General features: G+C 37.5%; 2 protein-coding genes across 4 annotated transcripts in view; both read left to right on the top strand.

The window, feature by feature from the left end:
* ARMC1 (armadillo repeat containing 1) overlaps positions 1-17345 on the top strand; it is a 141715-nt gene that overhangs the window by 18803 nt on the left and 105567 nt on the right. The window lies entirely within an intron of this gene.
* PDE7A (phosphodiesterase 7A) overlaps positions 1-17345 on the top strand; it is an 80063-nt gene that overhangs the window by 18923 nt on the left and 43795 nt on the right. Inside the window, exon 1 of one of the 3 annotated variants that reach the window (XM_068396398.1) lies at positions 15471-15577. The exons of the other annotated variants lie outside the window; for them this stretch is intronic. Within the exon in view, the coding sequence (XP_068252499.1) occupies positions 15518-15577 (60 nt within the window). The 5' untranslated portion in view covers positions 15471-15517. Of the gene's footprint in view, positions 1-15470; positions 15578-17345 lie in introns of those variants that run through there. 3 annotated transcript variants of the gene reach the window in all.

Here is a 17345-nt window from a genome sequence, read left to right as displayed (position 1 = left end):
TCTGAGGAGCCTTCTGCACACATGTAGCAGGCTTTGACATGCACAGATTTAGTGCATACGTGTAAGCTGTTCCATATTCATAAGCTCACGGAGTCTGTTCTAGACTTTATCATATCAAATGATCTCTGCCCAGAACGTGCTGATCTGCTGTGCGTGATACCAAGTTCCTCTCTGAAGGATTTCCAGATATCTGGCAGTCCAGATTGATAAATGTAGGGAAATTGGATAGGTTACTTTTTAAGAACTTTGTCCAAACTGATGCAGTTCATAGATGTGCTATTGCATATGCTTACCAAAATGGAAACTGTCAGGCAGGGGGGGAAAAATAGTCTACTTGCTGCTTGTTGAGGGGGACAAGAATATGCCTGGCTTCTCTTCTGGTTCCCTGTTTATGTGAGCTGTGAAGCGAAGCCCAAGTTTCTTCTGGATTAATCTGTTGGTGGTGGTGGTGAGGCTCAGGTCCTACCTGCAGTTAGTTAATTGTCATGAGCAACAGTTAAACAAAAGCCCATGGATGTTGTCTTCTCCTTTCTTAGGGTACACATGCTGTATACATTTATAGATTCATGAATTCAGTCACTCCTTTTCTGTCAGCTCCTGCAAAGAATTGCAGTTGGGTTACTCTTCTGACTTTCCAAAATGTTTGCTCATCGTATTTCAGGAGAAGCTCTTATGCCTTGTTACAAGCCTGAGGTGGGTTTCCCAGGCCTCCCATTATTCTAAACTCTTGGTTCATGAACTATCTTACTGTCAGGTTTCCTGAGCAGTTTGCAGACCACCTTAAAAAGGTTTCACTCCAGCTCGAAAGCTAAAAGGTAAGAGCAACTAAGTAGCACTGTTGGATAGGTTGTCTTCTTTGGGCTTGAGGAACATTCATGTATATTCTTCAGAAATTTGTAGGTTGGTTGTACTTTTGCTAGTGCAAGAAAAAGGTAGGAAGTGAAACCCATGGAAGCTGAAACTGAGTAAACAAACCTCTATCAGATAATGTAACATGGGGGAAAAAAACACCAAATATGGTTCCTTGAAAATTATATTTCTGTCTCAAAAATTTGTTTAGACCCGCTCCCATTTTTTCTGTCTTAAGAGCAAACAGAAATGATAAGCAATTCTGATGCTGAGCTTTCTCACCTATTTTTATTCTCATCTGAAGTGCAGCAGGGGGGCTTTCAGTTCAGTTGTTCATTTGGTTTCTTACATTTCACCCTTTTGTATGTTTGAAATAACAAAAATACTGGCAGTTACAGAGATCACCACCCTTTCAGTTTTAAAGGAAGAATCTCAAACTGTTGCACAGAAGTTAACCATAGATGTTAGGGGAAAAAAAATAGCAAAGTAATCCATCAGGTGAGTTTGTCAGAGTATATTTTATGGTACCAAATATCCAGGAAAAATTAAAGTAAAATAAGTGTGTTGTGATATTTGGTTAGAGAATAAAAGTTAAATTCCTCTTTTGAGGGGTTCGTGATGTAATTTATAGGGAGGAGGGGGTTGGGGGCTGATAAGCTACTTGCTTAATTTTGCATGTGGCATTCCATTTTATATGGAATGATTTCCATGAAAATATCGTGAGAATATTCAGCTAATCTCATCGTGCAAGTGGAAATTGCTTATTATCCCTTCAGCTGGTTTTGTGGGGGATATTTTTGTGACCTTTATAACTTCACATTTAAAGAAATTTTTTAGCTTCTAGATGTGTTTATTTTCTTGTTTTTGTTACAAAAAAGGAAAGTGCTATTGTATTAAGATGAAAACGTACTGTTTTGATGCAAACTGAAATTTATCTGGAGTGTTTCACAGATGTATGCTGTTTTTTAAACATAACCATATTTTTCTCTAATGCAATAATAGACTTGCCTTTCTAAGCCTTGAAGAAGTTACGATTCCGATTTCAAAGCTCTCTTTCAGTGGTCTGTTCCAACATAGAACAATAGATACTTACTTGCAAAAAAATTTTTTTACTTCAGTGCCTCTCTTCAGGAGCCCTGCATTTGTATGAGCTTATCCCACTCCTTCACAACATGTCTGGAATCAGGAAGAAGTGGAATAATATATGTTGCCTTAGGGCAAGCCATGCCTTGGTGGAAGGCTGAAAGGTGTGCAGCTGAAGGGCGGTGAGCCTCGTATATCGTATGTCCACGGTATGTGGGAGGCTGGAGCCAGGAAAGGAGTTCAGCTTATTAGTCCTACTTCTTCCTACTGCTCAAATGTTGAGTGTTGTTGTATTGAAACCTGTTTTGCAGAATTAGGGAATAAAAAGAAGATCTAATAATGTCAATGCGTTGAGGTGCAAGTCAACGCCAGCCCTGGGTGTTGTACCCCATGCATACATAATGTAACAGCACAGCAATCTCTCAATTCAAGGTGATCTTGAAGTACTTACAATAGTAGTCTTGTACTAGTAAACACAAGCTGTAACCTGATGATGATAGACGTCAGTTTTTCAGATAAACTGCCCTATACATGTGGATTTTAAAACACTAAGGAATTATTTTTATTAAACAAGGAAACTTAATTATAGCAATGTTTAGTCTCATTGTAATTATTGCAAAGGTTCTTAGGAGACTCTTGAGCACTCTGCTGTGCTCTTGTGGCTAACCTGTTCAAAGCTTCCTATAATGTTAAATTTTCAGGGTCAAAGGCATTTTGGCATGAACTGTGTGTGCACTTGAAAACTTAGTCTCATCACTAAAGACAGATTGCTCTGTGGCTAATGCCCTGTCCACACCTATCCCCAATTACTATACCACTTACAACTCTAGTAAGCATTGCGTGTTGAACTAACCTGCCTAGAGGAAGCAACTTTGGACAAGTTCTATACCCAGGCGTTTTAAAGATTTTTATTGAACTTTTGAGTTTGTAGATAATAGAAGAAGCCAATCCAGTGTAGAAAGTTCAGTTTTTCCGGGAAAAGTGTAAGTAGCTGCTCACGTCAAGAAGGATAAAAATGAATCAGTGTACATAACTACTTTTTTTTTTTTTGCATTGTACTGCTTTCTGTAAAAAGTTGGTACTTGCTGGTTAAGAATGATTGCTTTAAATTTGTTCCATTTGTTTCCAAATACAGCTTATATGCTGAGTGTATTTCTGTATCTATATAAACATATATTGCTCGGGATAGATTTTTCAATTTGTTAAATTTTTAAAATAGATTTTTAATTAGATTTCTGTTGTTCAAATGTGATGAGTTATGTATTCAGTTTATATCTTAAAACAGCAGAAGTGGCCTCTGAGATGAATCTAGAGTTTGCAACTTTTTTGGGAAGTTATGTAGATGAAGTGTGTTCTGACCCGATAGAATTTCATAGTGTGGCTGTGGGTTTGTTGGTTTTTGTTTTGTGATTTTGTTTTTGTTTTGTTTCTTGTTTTCTTTCAATTAAAAAAAAAAAACTATGACATAACAGTTTTTTTCCCTCATGGATGTAATTCTAAAAAGAAATACAGCATTTGGAGAAAATGCATTTGCATTGCCTGTGCCATCCATAGTGACATCCTTACATCGATGCATTGTGAGGTTTTAATTTTGTTAATACTTCCCAGGAAATCTCTGCCTCCTTTATTGCACAAAATGTGCTTGCTTGTGTTGTGAGAAGTGTTATAACCATTCCTTGTGGTTTTCTGTCTAAGAAGAATGGAGGATTGTGTGTACTTACAAGGCAGTTAAATGCTACTCTGGAGAAAAAGATATTTCTTATGCTTCCATCTTGTAATTGCTTATTAGTGCAGACATGTAAATCAAGCTTTTCCTACATCATGATTGCATGCTTCTCATTTGTTAAGTGCTTGATGTGAGATCTTGCAGCCTGATTTGCTTTTCCTGCCCTCTTCTTCCCCTCCACCCGCTCCCAACAGAGGAAAAAGCTCAGGCCAGGGAGCTATGCTTACACGAGGGCTGTATGTGATTAAAAAAAATGGAAGATTACAGTTCTAGCCGTCTTAAATTGGGTGCCCAGAAGGACTGATGTTTGAGCTCTGATCTCTCATTGCTGGGCTTGGGTTTTGAAGGTGAATACTCATGAAGTGCTCTGATATTTTTGACTGCTTTAGAGAAGCCACTGAGAAAATTAATTCTGCCTTTGGAGTTTGAGCACTTGGCAATATGTGAAGCCTGATGCCATTTCAGACCTTTCACTTTTCTAAGTAAAGAATTATGACTTAATTATGGGAGCAACAACCTATGTGCATAAATTGACTTGGAAGGTCTATGGAAAACCAGCCTGGAATCTTACTCTTGGTCTACTAAAAACCAAAAAGTATATGCAGTAAGAGAATTCAGTTAAGGTGCACCAGTATTCTTTTTTCTTCTTTTTATATTTTTGGGGGTGAGGTTAAAATTAAGGACATTATAAGTATGAATTATAAACAGCTGCCTATGTTATCTAATGATTTATTGCCATGAATACCTTTCCATGCAGAATATTTTTCAAAATGTCTGTATCACTTGTCTAGAAGGACATGCCTGAAACTTTCTAGAAAGAAATAGAAATTACTTGATAGAAATACTCGTATTTCTCAAAGCAGAATAAAAGTTCAGTTTTGAAAATTGATCTGTTATTTTCAGGATTTGAAAAGGTTTTGCTCTTCACAGTTTGGAAAGTAAATGAAAGACCAAGAGTTAGGCTTTTCACCCATGACTTCCAGAGGCATGGTATGCGTTAGGACTTTGACCAGCCTGATGGGTCAGCTGCAGTATGTGCTACCTTTCTTTTCCTGTTCTCCTACACTGTTATTTGGTGGGATATGATGCAAAAGAGGGGACAGTAGGATGAGAAAGAATTGTTTGAACGCACACGGAAAATTTTGGTTAGAGGCATGAGGACAACTTGTAATTTTGCGTAGGAAGCAGTAAAGAAAAAGTTGGGTTAATTGTGGTGGAGGCAGGCCGATTTACAGCATGGGAAGCAAGGCTCTGCTGCATATGTCACAGGTTGGCTCCCCATGTCACCCTCCCCCCTCCCGGCCGAGAAACAGGGATCTTGAACTGCAGGCTGGGTTGCATTTCTTTCTATTTTTTCTAACTAAGTCTTTGAGGGTAGGCTCAGCGCTTCCAGTACTGTTCCTTCAGGAGCAATGACATCCATATTCAGTAACTATTTTAAAGCAAAGAATGTTTTTAGTGTTTTCTATTATTCTTTAGTTCTGATCTTTAGTTCTATGTGCTCATCTACATTTCCATAAATCTTAACTCCTTCATAAGGTGAGAAAGGCTTTAATTATATTGAGGCTCGTGTCTGTCTTCCATCATATTTGGAGAAGTAACTGACAGCAGATCCTCCTTTCCCCCAGAGAATGGGGCGAGCAGTGCTTGTACGCCTTATGATCTGTAAACTACCAACTCTGACAGACTGACGAGGAACCTGGAGTTATGCTACAGTCGTGCAAGTACTCCTCTCTTTCTCTTCCCTCATTTTCCAAATATATTTTGGAGGTTGCTTATGTAGCTTAATTGTTTTGCCATTCTGCTTCTTTCCAAAAGTCCCTCGATAAAATTAGATCACTGCATTCATAGGGAAATTATGATCCAATATACTAGACTTGCCCCTTACTGCGTAAGTCATACAACATTAATGAAATTAATTGTGTCTTGGTATTCTTAGTTTGTCACGCACAGACAGCACAAATTTAGTACTGGAGATAATCCTATAGCAAGCTGAAATGGCTTCTAACGGACAACGGGATGATTAGTGACACAGAATTTGAAGATAAAACTGGGATCTGATAATAAAAATTTGTGTGATTTCTATATACCTGAAATACTAAAAGCTTTCAAATATACTCAGCTGAACTGCTGTTGAGGGTTCTCAGTTAAAATGAAAGGTTTTAACACTAGTTTGTGTGCAAACAGAGAATACTGCAAGCGGACTAAAACCAAGACTTCAAACAATAAATTCACCCAAAGTAGCTGCCTGTTGCCTTAATTAGATATAGCTTCAAAGCGTATGCTAAGATTTTTCCACTACAGCTTTTCATCACTTCTACAAGTTCAGCATGCCCTATACAGATGCTTAATTTGTATGCTGGGCCCTGTGATAAAGCTATTTCTGTCGATGAGATTCCAAAATTATAGGCACTGATGTCAATGCAGATGAGGTTAGCCTAATTTGGTCAAGAGAGGGCTATGCCATGCAAAATCTTCTTTACATGGGCACATAAAGGCCAGTGCCAAGACTGACAGGTGTCCAGTGGGTGGCAAGGAGCTTCAGAGATAAACATTCTTGTTGGTACTGCTACAATTCTTGCTTCTTGAAGAAACAATATAATAATTGTATGGCTTTTTTTCAGCATCCCTGCGGGACAACTAAGTAAAATGGAAATGAAGCTTAATTTTACAAATGTAAATCTTTTAAATCCTATTGAAATAATTTTTTTATGCTAGATTCTTAAATTCAATTCCTGTTTAGTGTTAAAGCTTGACAATGAAAGCAGCATCTTGTTACTTTCAAAAATGGGATATTAAATTCAGAGGTATGCTGCTGTGAAATCCCTGAAAGAAAAATTACAAAAATGGTTTTTAATTGTAGGAGGTCTTGGAATGTTGTAAATGTGATAAAATGCACTCTTGGGTTGAATAATAAGTCTGTACCAAGGATACTGTGTTTTTGAGAAGGCTGTAGAAGGATATTAGTTGTAGTTGAAGAAATCCCTAAACTTTTTTTTTCTACTAGCTTTCCACCTTTTTTCTCTGTCAGTGCATCAGCTGTGTAGTGTATCAAAAATGTATTAATCTATTAATAGAACACTTTATATATGCCTGTTTCCATACCTCCTTCTATGCCTCCCCCTAATAGAGGATTGAAGGCATATGGAATTCTTTGCCTGGGAATTTTTTTAATATTAGTTTTGAGCTTGTAATTCTTCTGTTCCTTTGTCAGCTACCTCTTTATTAGTACTGATGTATTTTTTTTAAAAAAACAAACAAACAAACCCTCTTTCTTTGTATGAAAAAAACCCAACTTCTTCTGACATCTCTAACAGAAGGCTGAACCTTTACAGAATATTTCAGCCTCAAACACAGTAGTCTCTTTCAGTTTAACACCTGCAGACATAAAGAACAACACTACTGAAAAGCTCTCTCTGTTACTGGGTCAGCTTTATCTATAGTGGGTGAGACGCTGAAATAAATAGATTAGATTTTTGATGAAAAGTCTTTGGATGCATGGATTGCTGGCACCTACACGTTAACAGAATATTAATGGAAGGCAATAACTATGTGTTTTACAAATGTGTAAATGTCTATAAAATAACAGTTCTGCATGAAAATATCTTTATTAAACTTTATTAGCAAGTTTTTAAAGCATTCGCTGTAAGAAATTTGCATCTGCTGCAGGTCGGAGAAGGAGAATTTGGAAGTATGTAAGACAGGGTTGTATCAGTAGCTCAATGAAATTAAAGGTGTGGAGCTGGCAATAATACATTGCAGCCTGGAAAGTGAGGGAAGGTGTTGCAATGGCAGGTGTTGAACTGTGGCATTTGGAAGGCAAGGGTTTTCAGCTTACTGTCTCATTAGAGCCTTTCCAAGTTCAAGTAGTTCAGCTGAAATTGGTCTGCTTAACCAGTTCAGTTGAAATTGGTCAGCTTAACCTTAATGAGCGTAGGTTTAATTAGTTCTTGCGAAAATGCATGGAAGACTACAAGCATTTTGTGGTATGGTGCATAAGCAAGTTCTGAAATAAGTGCTTAGTGCAGACGAGTCTCCAGGTGAATTTTCTCTGGAAAGAATGTAGCAGAAACTGTAACTTAGCTAATGATTATTGGTTTTGGGTTTGGGGTTTGTTTTTTTTTTTGCAAGCTTGAAACGTTAGATTTTTGAGGTGAAAGAAGTTGAATGTAGTTGGCCAATGTAACTTCTCTTAACCTTTTTTTGTATTTCAGATACTATGTGTTACTGCTTAGTTTTGTGCTTTGCTTTTTTTGTGAAATGCCTGGGCACGGCCAATATGATCTTTCTTTGAATCTCTTTAATCTTTATAAACTCTGTGATGACTATTTAAGTTAATTATTATTTTCATTTGTAATGCCATCATATTATGAATAAAATGCTATATTGATTTGTGAATTTGACAGCAGATGGTGTAACCAGTTTCAGTGTTTGCCCTGTATAGTCCTTCAGTTATTTTAATGGAAATGATCACAGGACAGGAAAATAAAAGCTAGGCTTCATTTATTTCAGATGTTCTGTTGCCATCTCTACTTAATTTGTTAATGTGAAACGTCCAGCTTTCCCCTTGAAATTTAATCTTTTTTGACAACATAATATTTTTGTGTGATGGCTAGCAAGGAACCAGAAACAAAGATGATTTTATTACTGCCTTTTCAATGTTTAGTATATTTTTTGAGCTTTAGCATATGCCCGTGTGCCCAGGGAAATGCTGAAATGTGTTTTGTGGGAACTCTTTTTTTTTTTTTTTTTCTTTAAATAAAATTTGAAAATGATATCTAAAATCATTGCTTAAATATCTGCTTATAATAAATGGAAGCTGTGTTGCCTGGGAAGTCTCAATAGATGTCAATATTTTAATTTTGTGTAAACTACTTTTCAAATGCTTCCTACAAAATGAAGTGGGTATGAGGGGGTTCAAAGTGTCTTTTAGTAGTGGTGTAGTAGTGAAAACTTGCTAGTGAAGAACCAGGCAGGCAAATGTTTCTGAGACTTAGAGGGAGATGAGCCCTCATAGTTATGGGAGATTACCCATCTCTTGGCAGCCAAATAGAAGCTTTTAGTTTGTTTTTTTTTTTTTTTTTTTTTATTCAACCCGTTCATTTCTGATTGCTTTCATGTCTGAAAGGAGCAGCTCACGTTGTATCCTGCCCCAATGCCTTTTAGCCTTCATTCACTGCACTGCATTGCTCTCTTCTTCGGGTTCATGAGCTAGACAGACACATCTGTGGAAATTCATACATACAGGTGCTGTCTGGGGAGGCCCCGCCTGACTCCTGTGCTCCCTCTTTCCACACACACGCTTCTAGGAGCTGTGAAGTTGCAGAGGTGAGCTAGTAGTGTTCATATAAGAATAAAAGTTATTGGAGAAGCTTCTCTCCAAGGAGAAAAGCTTAAGCCTTTTGAATTCAGAGGACGAACTTCTTGTGTCCTTTGTGTCTTCTGTAGATAATTTATGAAGCAGTATAAGATCCAACTACTGTGACTTAAATTTCTGTAATTTCCTTTTGCGGTGTTGTGGTGTGTTGCCATTTTTGTGACCTTGTCCTTCTGTGAGATTGTTTTTTATTTAGGTTTCCAGATAAATATAAGACAGACAGTAAGATAGTCTTTCACTGTTCAAAGGATGTGCTTTAGAAAGAGAACATAAATGTTTTATTACAAAGTCTAAAACATTGGTAGCTTTTCTTGTCACATACTACTGTTCATCTGGTTTTGCTTACATAGCCAGGTTACTTGCAATATGTGAAGTATGTGGGAATTGAAATTACTCTTTTATTTGCTTCCAATGTACCATTCAGTCTTTGTTAAAGGTGTGTTTAATACTGAAACATGGTAACTCAGAGCAGCTAAAACTCAACTTCTTGCATCTCACCTTCAGAACAGTCTGTCTTTATGAATGGATTGCAGCCTGAGGCCCTGATGGTACTTTGTCTTTTAACAATGGTACCATTTTTTAACTCTTCAAAGTCATGGATGAAGGCATTCGTATTTAACTCTAAAACCCATCCAGTTTCTTGCTGTGCCACAGACCTTCTGTGAATGAGGAGATGACAGTATCTGCAAACAGAGGTGGACAGATACAAGCTGATATAGACCAGTCGGTCCTGGTTGAGCATCTGTACGACCATGCTGAAACAGTTCTCTGTCCAAGGTAATAAGCCTCACTACATCTGACATAGTTGAAAAATGAATATTTCCTAAATAACAGATGACAAATACGTGTGTGTAGACTGTCATCTTAGTCACTTTGTAATACCTTTTTTGTTTCTTTAAAGAGGATTTGGTAAAAGTGGAGTATAGCTTCTTGCCAATATCTCTTCTCTGGAGAGAAGCAGAAATCTTAAGTTCTGTGGGTTTAAACAGAGCCCTAAAATGCAATTGTAAGTAAGCATCCTCAGAAGAATGGGTGTCTGAAAAAGTGAGAAAGAATACTTACCTTTGACTAGATATATTTTCATAAGAACAAGGGTTATATGGTACAAACTGGCACAGTGACAAATGATCCAATTTATGTCCTTGAAATGTATAATGGTATGTTCTTTGTAGAGACTCTGAAATTTACTGTGAGGTAAAACAAATCACCAGAAGATCTAACTGAAGTTCATGATATGACAGAGGCACTAAGAGTATTCTAATTCGTACTGCAAAAGAAGCATTTTAGAAAGAAGCAAGCTGTTTACAGATATTTAATCTATGCAAGGAAATTAAAAATGCATTCTCATCCACCCCTCAACTAAGAGATGTGCATTTTTGCCAGATCACTATTTCAGTGTTACACGGCAATTTCTATTAACCTGCATAAGCATGATGTTGAGCAAATAAGGTGAAAGGTTAAAAACAGCCATCAGAAAAATGCAACATTTAATAACATGCTTGCTTTGGCAAAGATTTATGTGATTTGTTTATAAAATATAGAATACCTCTTACCCCTTTTGGAAATGCATCTTTGGAAAGATGATCCTGATAGTTTTCTATTGCTACATTAGAGCAGCTGATGAATGAGTGGTGGTATAGAAATGTAGGGTTGATGGCTTCCTTTTGTTCACTGAGATTGGATCCTTTCTTTTCTAAGGGGCAGGTTCTTTCTTTTTCTATCTTATTGAAGACTGAAATGAAAGATTTCTAAAAATGAAAAGTGGTCTTTAAGGAAATTGCCAAATTCTGCCTTCTGGATCTGTAGTCATCCTTGGCTTTGGAAGTTCTTATTCTGGAGTTCTAAGCCCTTGGGTTAAGATCAGCCAGCCTTTTGAGTTTAGTTGCAATGAGTTAGGTAGTAATGATGATTTGCATATGGTAATGAAGGTGAATTTTGCCAACTTTCTTTGATTTTTAATGTTTGCTTATTGTTTATTAGCTGATATGTAACTTTATTAATAAGCAGCTAGAAAAGTTGGAATCTTGTACTAGTTGCAACATAGGCTAACATGGCAAATCTTTTAAATAAGCTGAATTGAAAGTAAAATACTTAGATAATACTTTTAAGACATAAACAGAAGTAGCATTTGTAAAACTTGGTCACTGTGTATATGTTGTGAAATACTAAAAGGTCTGTTCTAAGCATCCATAAAAATAATGGTATATTCTCCTCTTATTTTTTCCTTGAGTGCAGTGTTTAGTGGTTGGGTTGGGCTGCAGCAATAGCTACCCACATTTGTTACAAGAATACTTCTCATAGATTACCATTTAATTATTCTTTGTTAGTGAAGTCTGCTGGAGAGAGAGATCACATGTGATAGATAATGAGATGGGGAGAAAAGTGAAGAAAAGATGGAAATGAGTTTAGAGCTCTGTTTTGCCTTTTTTTTTTATTATGTGCTGATGAATTGGTAAATGATAGGCTTATTCCTCTGCTGTCTTTACATGCTGTTAATATAAATAGTTAAGTTTGCTCACTGGTCTGTTACAAGTAATATGCTGGTCAGGAGTGTATCCTAGAAGTCAGTGTGCCACAAGCCACTGTTCTGTGCCAGTTCTGGAAGGGGGTGTTTGAACGGAAAAGGAGACTCCATGGAGATCTCATTTCTGGGCCAGGTGTGTTAAGTGCACACATATGAAATCAGGTCATTCTGGAAAGTAGGAGTAATTAGCAACAGGCCTCAAGCTTCTGCATAAAAACTCATGTTGTGGTGGTGATCTGTGAAGCCCTGCTGCATGTAAACAGGAGCAGCATATGAGACCCAATAATGTCTGTGAAACACGGTGCTGTTACTTCAACTCTGGATTTCTTGTAGGTGTTATTGAAATGTTTTTTGAGGGAGGAGCATTTAAAGACACTTCTGTAGATGTAGTAGTTACTGAGGTTTGTAAGGCAACACTGAGTCATTCTTTAGGACTGCTGAAATTTATTTTAAAAAAAGAAAAGGATTGGAACAGATGGGTGTTTAGAAATATACAAGTAAAATTGGGATCCTGTACTTGGTACTTCAAAGAACAGAGTACACTAATAGGAAATAACGGGTTTCCATGTGGAGCCTTGCAGATCTCTGGGAGCATATATGGAAATAACTGGAGCCTTGCAGATCACCGTGGCATTTTAATGGGGAGCTACTTTGGATTGGTAGGAAGCTGGTCCCATGTTATGCCAGTTTCACAGTGAGAGCAAACTGGTATCTTCACCAAATTCCTTAGAGGAATATTTGTAACAACTGTTGCAAGACCCCAGGTGCTTTCTGCTGTATGGATGATGAATTCTTGTCTCACAAGGAATTACACAGAAAGGTTTACTCAGCAAATGCAAAAATAGTAGCAAAACACGCTTTTGGCTGCTTAGATGCATCTACAATGCCATATATCATTAAGTTTACATTGAAGTCATTGTGATATTTATCTTTGTTTGGAAACTATGAGACAGCAATTGCACTTGTACATTTGAGCTGATGGTAAGGACAGATGAACTAGATAATGACTTGTATGCTATATTTGAGTGTTAAGGACTGGAAATCTTGCCTTATCAAATATGGTATCTCTGCACGCATTGAGAAAATGAATTTTAGAAAAACGGAAAAAGAATCTGCTAAAAAGCAGGGAAGAAAAAGAGATGGAAGAAAACGAAACAGCCTTAGGAACTTCCATAATTTTTAAAAGACAAAAAATGCAATACATGATAGCTGTTCTTTCCAGTGTGCTCCTTCATTTCAAGATAAAGCTGAGGCTCATGGTGATGTCCACAGCCCGAGGGTCACTGACTGCACTCACAGAACTTAGGTAGTATATTATCACAGGGGGAATTTAGTACTATCTTATTTTTATGTAGTCTTGTACTTGAGATTTTACCTTACTTGCTAATGACCTTGAATAATTTCTGTCATATACATTTATTTAATCTTCACCTTAGAATTGTTAATGGGGTTATTCAAAGCAGTACTTTCCCCAGAAGAAACACTTTAGCTTCTTTCTTGATTTCTTATACTTCTCTTAAAAACCAGTGCACTTCTTGGTCTTCCTTTGTCCCCAAATTCAGAATCCTATTTCTGAAGCAATCTTTCCATTTCCAAGCCATAGTTAAAACAAATAGTGCTGTAGTGGTGCTTAACAGATGAGCAAATATTGTTGTTTCTGTGTTCTGGTATTAAACTTATGTGTAAGACAATAGTTTTAAGAAAAACTTTCATTAAGAGAAGGCTAATTCATTAAACCACTTACTACTGGAAGACAAAAGAGGAAAGGGTATTTACTTTGTATCACTGTGTTTTCCAAGATAATGTTGTGCTTCCAATATGGATGGAAGAAAGGCTTGCTCTGTGAACCTGGGATAAGACCATGCACACACTCAATCTTCATGTGTTTTGAGACAGGAAAACGGAGACAACTGATCAGGGATTGAAAATAGTGGTTACAGAGAGAAATGCTTGACCTTTCAAAGAGTATAAGGCTGTATGTGTGTTGGAGTTTTATTTGGAGGACAGTTCAGTCTTGAAGCCAATCAGCTCATTGTCCCTGTTTATCGTGCCCATTTGTTTGTTTTCCAGAGTGGTTTTGGTATGTGCTACCTAGGCTCCTTTCAAAAGAAATTAAGCCATTCCACTCCTTGCATGCACCAAATGTATTCTGATCCTTGATAGGGTCATAGAGGTTTGACCAGTTTATCGGTCACTTTTGGCAGTTTTGAACCTCCTGTGCTAGAGTCCGGTTCAGGAAGTTTGAGTAAATGTGGTTTGCAAAAAAACCCTCCTGGGCTTCATATGTTATAGGTGTTAAGACCTCAGCAGCAGCTGTGTTTTGATCTGCTCCAGTTGTGCAAAATTGCTCATGCAGATATAGCCTAATGCCATTTATTGTGGGCGTTTTTTAAGCAACATCAGACTGGTGATGACTACTTGTCAAGGTGTCTTAACCTTGTCAAGTGTTTAGAGATGGTCATGTTTTTAAATCTACCTTCGTGAGAGTTTCTGTTTTGGGTGGAACTTGACAGACCTTTAGACAAGTGCTGTATTCATTAAGTGAGGTACCAAAAGGTCCATTCTGAATGTTCTTGCCTATGGTTTTGATCTGACTGGTTTTCAGGGGCATGGGGAAAGGAGAGAGCAGAAGATACCCATTTGGAATGTAATGGTGCTGTAGTAACTTACAGCTGGTGCAGAGATCATGATTATAGCTTAAAAGCCAGCACAAATATTTTATAATATGATGCCTAATAACAAAGAGCCCTATCTCAGTTACTGATTCTTCTCTTTCATTCAGTAAACGTCCACTGTGGTATGTGTCCCCATTGCCTGTGGACAGGAGGAAACTCATTTCTTAGTGCTGAAGTTACTCCTTTAGCAAATTGGTGCTAACTTTTCGTATTTTGTGCACATATTGGAGTTTACAATATGATTTTCTTATAATAAAAAATAATTATAGGGAGAGCAGAATCTTCGTATCATTTTCCTTTCAATTATTCAGCTGCATCCTTTTAAACTCAGTATTCCATACTGTGTTCCTTTTTTCCTTCTGTAGCTGCTTTTTTTTCCCCAACTATTTGAGATTTCTTTGTATTTCCGAAATGAAAAATTTTTGTTAGCTTAAAATGACAAAAATAAAAATGAATCTCAAAGCTGCACTAAGTATATAGGACTGCTTGGCTGCATCATCAATGCTCTGAGAGGAAGTTAGTCTGCTTTCTAACCCTGGAAAGTGCTGGGGTGGGGGGGTTGTAGACAAGTTCAATCCCTGGATTGATAAACCGAAGCAATTTGCCAGTTGAGGCAAGCGTATGTGTGGCTAGAAAGGTAGTATGAAGGATGGCTTGGAATTTAGTGGACAAAAGAAGAGATTAGAGAACCATGATTAGTTTCAATGATTGCATGTATTCGATGCATTAACTTTCTCTCATTAACATTATTTATAGTAAGCTGCTATAAAAGCAACCTTGAAGTACGTTTTGAAGTTCAGTTCATAGCAGTTCTCTGGGTTGCAGAGATGAAAGGAACTTGTGAATACCGGCTATGGTGAAATCTGCTGGAAACAGGCTCTTCATAGCATTGAAAGGCACGGCAGTATCCTGAATTAGCTCAGGTGCTTTGAGGAGTGGAGTTTGATCCCGTAGTCTAGCAAGCTTTGCTGTATTAAAGTATGTGGTGTAAAAGCACGTAATCGTGTGTTTTCATTTCCTTTCGTGTTTCTGTAGGATTTAGTAAGTTCTTACTATTTGCTGTGTCCTCTGGTCGTAAAACTTTCTTGCTGAGTAGGGAGTTGGCAGTGAGACGTGCGGGGCAAGTGGCTGGGCTGTCAGGTGACGGCAGCTGTCGGCGGTGCGGGAGCCCCTGCCTGCGCCCTGCCCCTGCGCCCTGCTGCTCTGTACCGAAACCTCGCACGGCTTCCAGCACTGGCGGGGATTAGGGAGGAGATTATGCTTTGGGTCTTCGGGGTGATCCAATGGGAATCGCATTGATCTGGTGTTTAGCTCTGATCCTTATCAAATGGATTACTTCTAAGGTAGGCTGGTTTATTATTCTGTTTTGACTAACCAGGTTTATAAGTAGCCCGAGAGAAAATAAGTCATTAAGAACTTCACGAGTACTTATTTTTTTTCTTTTTTAAATCTAATCTGTTTTGGAAACACATCATTCGTCATTTAGGATTGTGTTTCTTAAGTGTTCGTGCATGATTTTGTTACTCTCGACTTTTGCCTGCCTTGAAGTGGGAAGAGTGTGTTTGTAGCAGTGCCAGTTAGGAGACGGGGGAAGAGGGATCTGAAATGGCTTCTGAATGGCAGGGGTTTGCTTGCCTCTTTTCCCAACAGATCTTCAATTTCGTAGCGCTTTAAAGGCTTTGTGAAAAATGAGGAAAACCAATTTTAAACATAGTGAGAATAATACAAATTAGCATGTTTGGCTTCCTGGACAGGATATCCTTTTTGTATTGTTGATTTCAGGGTTATGGGAGTGGAAATACCAGTTCTGTTTGCTTAGGTGAAATACTGACTACTTCGCTTGCTTTGTAGCCTTTCCATTTGAGATGCTTGTGCTTTGAAAAATGTCTCCTAATGTTAGACCAAATCAGGAGTTCCTACTTTCTCATTCTAAAGGACGTAAGTGTCCCCATAATGTATATTGTGGTAGTAAATGTAGGTGGGATTGGAGCCTGGAGATGAGACCAGACTCTTCTCAGCATAGCTTGCTGCCTAACCTGGAATTAATTCCAAAAGGAGGAATAAATTTAAGTTCAGGATTTTGAAGGAGGGCCAGAATCATTGGAGAGAATGAGGGAAACTAAAAAAAAAAATAAAATCAGAGTTCATGCATTTCCATATAGATAGATTTTTTAAAATTAATACACAATTTAAACATTTTTGTACAATTAACAGGAGAATCTGAACAAACATGAATTTGAGGTTTTTTTTGTGAAAACAAACTTTGCCAGGTATCTGTGCCGGTACTCTTCAGTCATTGCCGATAGAACAGGTCTAAATTTACTAAAAGCAAAAATGGTCAGGCTTAGTTGCTAGCACTTGGGGTAACTTTTGTCACATCAAGAAAAAGACAAGAGTACCCTAATGGATATTCACTTGTGACTAAAAGCAGATTCTAAATGCCGAAGTTTTACAGCCAGTGTGCTAGCCTGGTACGTCATCTGCATTTTACTGGTGTACTATTGAATTACTGGTTTTCTGAAACTTGACATAAAAAGCCTGCTTAAGGATTATGTCTGTAATTCATTTTGGTCAAAGATTCTGTTAAGGGGGGAAAAATAAGAATTCCAGGTAGCTGACGTAATGCAGTTAAGCATAAAAACCTCTGCTATTTATGGTTGTGTTTTTAAATGTGCTAATAATTGTTTCTTTTAAAGAATTTTTTTGTGTGTTCATCCAATTATCCTATTTTGCTGTTGGTTTTTAGTCCTGCCATTCTGATTTTGTTTCTAAAGGCAATACCCCTGTGTGTTTCTGTCCTCACTTAAGTCAATCACTTACGCTTTTTTTGACTATGCCTTCTTTTCTGATCAATTTTCAAGGTTTCGTTTTGTATATTTTTGTTAAATCTTTAAGTTTTTATGTTGATAAAACTTTGGGTAAATCTTATGATGCCACATGATATACACTTAAGGTGTATGAGGGGAAAAAAAAACCTTACAGATGCTTGTTAGATGTAGTTATCAATAACATTGATAACTGTCATTCAACCAATAGCTAAGTTTATAAATGATTGCCATCCCTCTTGGGAGACGATCAAAGGAAATAGCTTTATATGGCAGAAAATAGTAA

This window comes from Nyctibius grandis, chromosome 3, assembly GCF_013368605.1.
Source record: "Nyctibius grandis isolate bNycGra1 chromosome 3, bNycGra1.pri, whole genome shotgun sequence".
NCBI lineage: Eukaryota > Metazoa > Chordata > Aves > Nyctibiiformes > Nyctibiidae > Nyctibius > Nyctibius grandis.
The sequence above is the reverse complement of the archived record's forward strand: the minus strand, read 5'-3'. Positions and strand labels throughout refer to the sequence as shown.